The sequence below is a fragment of the Geospiza fortis genome, unplaced genomic scaffold (assembly GCF_000277835.1).
Source record: "Geospiza fortis unplaced genomic scaffold, GeoFor_1.0 scaffold113, whole genome shotgun sequence".
NCBI classification, from domain to species: Eukaryota; Metazoa; Chordata; class Aves; order Passeriformes; family Thraupidae; genus Geospiza; species Geospiza fortis.
Genome location: NW_005054429.1, coordinates 1,627,727 through 1,635,538, shown reverse-complemented (window position 1 = coordinate 1,635,538; position 7,812 = coordinate 1,627,727). Strand labels below are relative to the sequence as shown.

Genomic DNA, 7,812 nt, shown 5'->3' with positions numbered 1-7,812 from the left:
CAATTCAGCCACTACACAAAGCTGCCTTTACCATGTGTACCACAGACATATTTTGCTAATCTCTCCACAGCAATTTAGATGCCCGACACAGAAAGATGCTGATTAAAACCTGAGGGGTATTACTTTGAATACATATGCTAGCTCACTTCCATCTGTGTCATTATTAGTTCCTGACTGCAGGTTAACTATAGGGCATGTTGTCACGAGCCTAAGGTGGGGTGGCAGAAACTCCTGCTATTGCCATATGGCTTTTTGTTTCTGCTTGCATTTTGCAGCTTTTAGCCTCATGCTTCCAATTTGTGGGCTCAAGCACTACATAACAAAGAGCAACAAGGAAAACAAAACTAGTGTTAAAATACAAATATTCTTCACCATTAAAACCTCTAAGTTAGATTTGAAATACAACACAAGTTCCTATCTCATCCAGACCAGAGACTGCTTTTACCTGTAGCAAACTTGTTATGAAATTTGGGGGAGACCTATTCCCATAAAGAAGTACTACTGCACAAGCAGGTATTTACCAGCCCTACAAACACAAACCAGGCAGCTTTGCAAGGACCAAGGGTCAGCCTTAATTTAGATAAAATGGAAAACAGCAAGTTTATGCCTACTTGTAATATGGGTAGCAGCACCACCACCATCAAAGCAATAAAAGGAAAAATGACGACTGAGTTCCAGTCATCTTTATTCCCAATGCACATCCACAGATCCAGCTTTATGTTAAAATACCAATGGCTCAATGCTGTCCTTAAAAAAAAACTACAGGTCGTGTTTTGATGTACACCTGATCATGACAAATTACAAAATATGCAGAATATCAGCAGTTCCCCTGCAGCCATTTTCTAGTGAGCACAATTTGAATACTAAAAGGTCTGTCTGGTGGTGCTTTGCAACTGAAGACTTGCTCCAAAGTGTTTAATTCAAAGCAGACATGGAAGTTATTTATTGTGTTTTCTAGGTCTCACTGCATACCTGTCCTTCCATTAGCTAAAGGCAGGGAAAATGATTTATAGTATTTCCAAGCAAAAGAGTCTGTAAATTTTGTAACAGTTACAGGAATCAGAGCAGGATAAAAATATACAACTATTTCCAAGCTGGACAAAATTGATTAGGAAATAGGTGATATGACTCCATTCTTGAAGTTTATGGACTTCAAGATGTTGCCTACAGGTTTGTCACTCTCAAAGGTAGACTTCTTGGAGGCTTAAACTTCTAACTTATTCTTAAGCATTATTTCTGCCTTTTTTTTTTTAATGGAGGCATGTGGAATTCACTCATTCTTTTGCAAGGACCTTGTTCATTGGTGACAGTGCTCATACTTTTCCAATTACAATGGCAAAAAAGTATTGCACAGGGGACAGCAGAAATTTATCATTAGTGCAAAATCAAGAGAGACAAAGGACTAAATGAGTCTTTCAAGGAAGGCAGCGTCATTCCTTGTTTTAAATTCATGTGCCAATCATTAGCCTTTAAGGGGAAAGAAAGCTCATTTCCAGACACCTCTTGCTAGTCAAAAAATCCGTATGTCTGTGGAAGATGTAAAGAAGCACCTGCTTCTTCTCTTTGCACCATTTCTCTGGCATCCATTGCCAATGCCACACCAGTAAATGCTCTGTGGCTGTAATGACATGTGAAGCATCCTTCTTTGCCTCCCATAAAACAAAAACAATCCTTCACCAGCCTACAAGACATAAGCTGACAACAACAACAAAAAAATCATGACATTGACATTAACAGTAGTGTTTATATCTGGAAAAGCAAAAATGCAGAACTTCAGATGTGTTTATTTCTAGTTGTGGTTCAACCCATTATAAAGGGTGGTCATGGTGTTCAGAAGGACATTCATAGTTCACCAGAGTTTCCTGGCACAGGTTCTGGTTAAATCACTCTTGCCAGCTCCAACTTGTTATTGAATTTGCTTCCTCCTCACACTGGCTTTCTCAGTACAAATTCTATCAAACATTGCATTTCTCTCTCAGCATTTACGGCTCAGTCAAACTGGATTATCAACTCAGAAGGAATGCAAATAGCAAGAGAAGATCCAAGTCTTAATGGAGGCAGCCAGCAGGCAGAATTACCTAGAAATACTTCAAAACAAGTCCTGTCACTCATTCCAACAGCATCCACACACTTCTGTGTTGGAAACACAGTGGAGCCACAACCAACACCTAAGAAGGCTTCAGCCATCTGCTCTTCATTGTTCCTCAGTACAACCTTTTATACTCTTGATCTTGCATGGATTCCCCTGGGTGCCCTCTGCTCCCTGTGTGGCTGCTCAGCACACCTGGGCACTCCATGGCTTACTGCTGTCAGTGCTGTTCATCTGTCCTGCACAGCTGGAGCCACTGGGGATGAGGCTGGGCCACAGCCCCACTCCCAGTCACCACAAACTGTGTGCCCACAACACTTCTGTGCTACGCTGAGAGCTGTAACTAAGGGCAGAGGTTGGCTTTACTAACCCAACTTTTCAACAAAGTTTAGATTTCATTTCTTTTCTTCTCAGTGTATCATGTACTGAATGCTCTACAAGAGCACCATGGCCAGTGTAAAGATGGATAGATTAAACCATATGGATACTAGATGTTGCACCAAGCTTTAAAAGTGAATGACTAAGGAATCCAGAGATCAGAACCTTTAATTTCTTGATCAAGATGAAACAGCATTTCTCCAGGAGCAGTTAAAAAAACAACAGCATTTAGATCACATTAGACAAGGCACAATATGCACACAAGATTAAGCTTAACTCACGTTAAAAAGATATATAGTAAAGGATTCTGGGTTGAGTCTTTTACATGCTGAATTAATAAAGAACATATAACAGCATTTTGCTCAAGGTTTTACCTAGTTCCATTTTTTCCCAGATTCCTCCTGCATTCATGCAAAGCCTACTTGTAACTCGGTGCACATACCGGAAAGGTTGAGGCTGATGTGGAACTCCAGTGAGCCAAGAACAGTTTTTCAAACTCTAGTTTGCTATTACAACTCTCACGCACCCTGATACGGTACAAGCAGTTTGCAGTTGCCTCCTGACTTGTGGCAAATATCCCTGTATCACAGTTTCCCACTTTCCCACAGGAGAGTTCTGTTCCATCAGAAGTTTTGGATTAAGCTCCTATCCCAGTCCCACTGACAGACTTCAAATATCTTAAGAAATGTTAAAAACCATCATCTGGGAAGTAACACAGTACATGCAATCAACTAGTGGGTCTCATTTTCGGGGCTCTGTGAGATGATGTTATCAGCTCCAGGCTTAGTTGTGTTGCTTTGCTTATTCCAGAAGGCATTTGATAGCTGAGAGCTAGCAGTTATATAAGCTCCAAAATGTAGGGGGGCAGTAGAATGTAATGGTACCCCTCCATGAGCTGCAGCTGAGATTAATTACCAGAGATTAAGAACACCTGTAACTAATGAGAAAAAGTGCCATAAAAGGGTGTAGCAAGAAGAGGAGTCAGATGGCTGCTGCAAGGATCCAGAGGAGTCACTGCTCAGAGGAGCTGCCCCACGAGAAGCATTAAGAAAGTATGAAGCTTAGAAGCTATGGGATCCTTGCAGCTTAATGAGAATAGAACTGTTGCCGTGCACTGTTCTAATATATAAAGCAACACCAAAACATACTGTGTCTCTAAGAGTCAAACAGAAATAACTGAACATGAGATTAGGAGTTCAGGGGGTAAAAAAAGGCTCATTGTTTCCCTCTGTAATCAGGAAACAAATTAAGTAGGGAACACTGCTTTTCTCTCAAATGCAGAGGAAGAAACTGGTATAGCAGTTTGATGTACAAAACAAAAAAACAAGGAGCAGATACTAGTATGTTCCATGTTGTTAGATTTGAGATAGTAATAAATAGATACATATTAAACTATATTTTGATACTTAATTTTTAAATCGAGAAAATTCTCAATCTAGTGAAACCAGTCTAAAGACTGCTGAGTTCATACATTTGGGGAAATCACTGTTTTTCTATTCCAGCAAATATACACTAAAGGACAGTCCCCAACAAGTAGACTTCAAAGATGGGATAGGGAACAAACCAACCTTCAAATGAACTCAAATCCTTAAATCCTAATCCTACACTGCACATTATTGGTGTAGGCTTTACAAAGGCTATGGAGTCTCAGCAGCAGCTGCATCGAACTCTTATAAATTTGACTTGCAAATACTTATTTAGGCGCAGTCTAAATTAAATCAGCAAATGCTTTACTGAAAGTGATGCTTCTTTGCTTACCTACTTGCCACCCAAGGAAGACTGCATAAAACTTACAGGTAATCATCAGTTACAGGGCTAAAAAAGTCTGCACTCATGCACTAAATCTATACTGTGGAGTAAGGACTGGAATTATTGACTCATTTTCAAGGTGCAGGCTCCCTTGCCAGAGGCAGCCCAAGCACCCTGTGTGGTTCGTGCATCTCTAGGTGGCAGCAGCTGCTCAGATTTTGAGATACTGTAAGATGCTTATCTCAAATTTAGCAACCAGTATCCTTCCATCCTCCTAGAATTGCCTTTCCCAACGTGAAATGTGACCCCCTCCCCCATTTCTTCATAATTTATAGTAGTCTGTAGCTGAGTCACAAGGATTTCTGCATTTTCCTAACCAAGTACACAAGAAAAGAACTGAACTGCCAAAGGATTGAGGTAATTTATAGCGTAAAGCATTGAGAGCTTCTAGTCGATCAAAGGACTCGGAGAAACAAATATAAGAACAATCGTGCCTTCTGTTCTCTACAAATGCCACGGCCAGAAATAACTGTCCTAATTAACTGGTTTCAGAAAATGACTTGTCTGAAAAATACAATATTCTTACCAAGGAAAGTATACGACTGCTACAGCCATATGGCAGCTGTCGGCAGGGCATGAAAAAACACTAAATGAAGCTTCCCTTTGCTTCCTCTGGCTGTGCATGGTACTCATCTTTATAGACAGCTGGATCTATTCATGGTGCCTAAATGATGCTGTAAGGGGACATTCCAGTACCCCTGGTATCAGTGTTACCAAGAATTACAATCACATCAGGCCAGTACCAGCCCAGCCAACCTCTGTTCACTGGTTATAAAGGGCAGACATTGTACCTGAGATGAGGTTGGCTTTTTAAAATTTTTGGTAAGACTGTTGCCTGGTCAGTCATGCCCACGGCATTTCCAGTATTCCAGACAGTTTTGTGTTCACTGCTGCTGTTGGGTGTAGCAGTTGAACTCCACCAGTCCACAGCTGCCTGACAGTGAGGTCCTGAATGTTGGAAAGGAGAAAAGGTTGAGGCTGACCCTACAGATCACCCACACGTCACACATAAGACTGTTTGCCCTGTTCCACATGGGCAACTCCTGCAAACAGTGTTCCTCCCTGGACTGCTCAGCGCCTGGAATTGGTAACGTGCAAGTTTAAGGTGCCATGGCAGAGTTGCCTGTATGCACTGCACAGCAAAATCTGTTATTTATTGTTTGTATTACAAGAGCATCAGTGAGTTCTTGTTGGGTACCAGAAAGAGCAGACAGGCAAGACTACCTCTGCCTCAAAGAGCCTGCAGCCAAAGGTAAGACTGAATGGTAGATAGATAAAGAAACACAGTAAGTAAGATTTGTGAGCTGACAGACGGGGGCACAGCCTACCAGCCCCATCCCAACTCGTGTATCAGGCAGCTCACTCAGTGCACACCTGTGCTGCTTCCTAACGGGCTATCACAGCATCCACGGGCTGCTACAGAGCCTTCCCCGCTGGAACTGAAGGCAGTGAGTTATTGGTTAACAGTTCACTTCAGCAATGCACAAAACCAGCTTAGCTTCAGTCCCTTTAAAAGCTTCCTTTTAAAGGGTGTTTACAACTAAGGATTACCAAGAATGCCAGTGTATGAACTGATCTAAGATATGATTGAGAGTTTCCCAATTAAGCAGCATTTCAGCTATTTAGAAGAAACCAAGTGCTCACAACATACGCTTGAAAACAGGTCAAGACAAGTTGGCAATTAACCTATTAAAAGCACATATCCTTCTCTAGTGGAGCCTCCAACAATTCACACAATGCCTCGTGAGATTTCTAGTGTAGGCATGGGGCACATTCTTAGAAGAACTTTTCAGCCTTTTATACAAACCAGGAAGGCAGGTATGATAAATAACTTTTTTTTTTTTTAATAGGATCATACTTACTGCACAAGTCACTCAGTGGAGTGACTTGTTTCTCCTCTTCATGCAGTGCTTACCCATAGGAGGGCTGAGAGGGTCTCCTTATCCCAAGTTTCTTGTGACCTGCTTTTATATGGGCACTCCCTGAGAGAATTCTTATCTGAGCAAAATGTGCAGCTTCTGTGTTTCCCTTACAGCAACAGCAGAGTTGCACAAATGCTTCAGCCACTGCAAGGACTTTTTAAGTGCAGCCACTTTCAGCTCAGCACTATCACATATACAAAGCTTTTAAGCAAAAGCACAGAACCTTATTTTCCCCTATATTTTTTCACATATTAACTAGCCTTTGAATACCTTTGCAACTGTGCACTACATTCTGTAGTATTCCAGCATATTGCAGTACTTCCCAAGCACTACTGTTACAACATAATGCCTTGCTGCTTAACAGCTTGAAGTTGCACTTTTTTTCAGTTTAGTCCTGCTCTGTCTAAGATAAAAGTCTTTTCCCATCTTCCTCCACCATTATATCTGGATTTATTCAGATGAAATGCTCTTCATCTTTCTGACCTGGTTTACCCTGATTTCACAGCCACGTAACAACAGGATCTACCCTGCAGTTCCGGAAAGCAGAGAGCACTTGCAGCACGAACAGAAGGCACACTGCTTACAAATGGGTTTTCCCAGACAAGGTTCAGTGAAGCTGAACATTAGTGGTAGTACTACAGCAGAAAATAGATATGTTCGAGTTGAAACAGAGGCGCTGCTTTGCTCTGAGACCCAGGTGAGGGACGGCACTCATTCCTGCAGAACATCGCTGCCTGTCTTCTCCCTTCCCCGGCTCTGTTTACCCAGGCAGTGCCCTGGAACTCTGCTCACAGGAAGCTGCAGCATCCCCCGGCAGCTGCTGCCTCCTCTCACATGCCGAACTACGGGATCCGCAGCGTGCCTGACGCCAAGAGCATCCCCTCCCCTGACGTCCTTCCATCCCCACACCAACCCTGGGCCATCACTGGGCTGCAGCTCTCACCTGAGGGCTTGCAGGCAGCAAGCAGCTTTGTAAGCAGAGCCCACGGCTGACACAAACGTGCTACCCGACACAAAATAGCAGGCAACATGATGATCTTCTTACTTAGGACAGCCACTCGTGTTAACAGAGCAGAGTCCTCACGTTTGTGACCAAAAAGCCATTAAAAACTTGGTGCTGTGAAAGTTCCTCCTGCCCACAAGTAGGAGGCTCATTATCCAGCCTTTTGCTCGTATCTATAGACAACCAAGGAAATTCATTTATCTATTTATCACCATGAATTAAAGATTACAGAAATACTGGCTGAAGAAAAATGTATTGCCAAGATAGATTCTTTGCATTCATTAGAACTGTGTTACTAGAAACATAAATAAGTAATGACTATTGATCTTGCATAACCTCAGAAGAGCAAACTACAATAAACTGAGAGGAAAAGGACAGATCTTAACTGGAATGTACAAACCAAAACACCAACAGCACCTCTTAAAAACAACCAAGCAAAGCAAGCGTGGCCAACAGCTGTGACACCTCACGCTTTTAATCCTAAGGGGAAAAAAAGAATACATCTGTGGGACAGCCCAAGGTTCCCAAAGTATTAACTAAACCTCCGCCGAACAAATTTACCATTTAAGCCCAGTTTTTTTTTCCTGGGTGCGGGCGTGTCTGACCCCGAT

At 42.2% G+C, this 7,812-nt stretch overlaps 1 protein-coding gene across 2 annotated transcripts in view; it reads right to left on the bottom strand.

Moving 5' to 3' along the window:
* The window catches only part of BDNF (brain derived neurotrophic factor), a 40,701-nt gene that overhangs the window by 13,692 nt on the left and 19,197 nt on the right, over positions 1-7,812 (bottom strand). The window contains exon 1 of one of the 2 annotated variants that reach the window (XM_005426938.2): positions 7,763-7,812. The exons of the other annotated variant lie outside the window; for it this stretch is intronic. Coding sequence (XP_005426995.1) covers positions 7,763-7,765 — 3 coding nt within the window. The 5' untranslated portion in view covers positions 7,766-7,812. The remainder of the gene's footprint in view (positions 1-7,762) is intronic. 2 annotated transcript variants of the gene reach the window in all.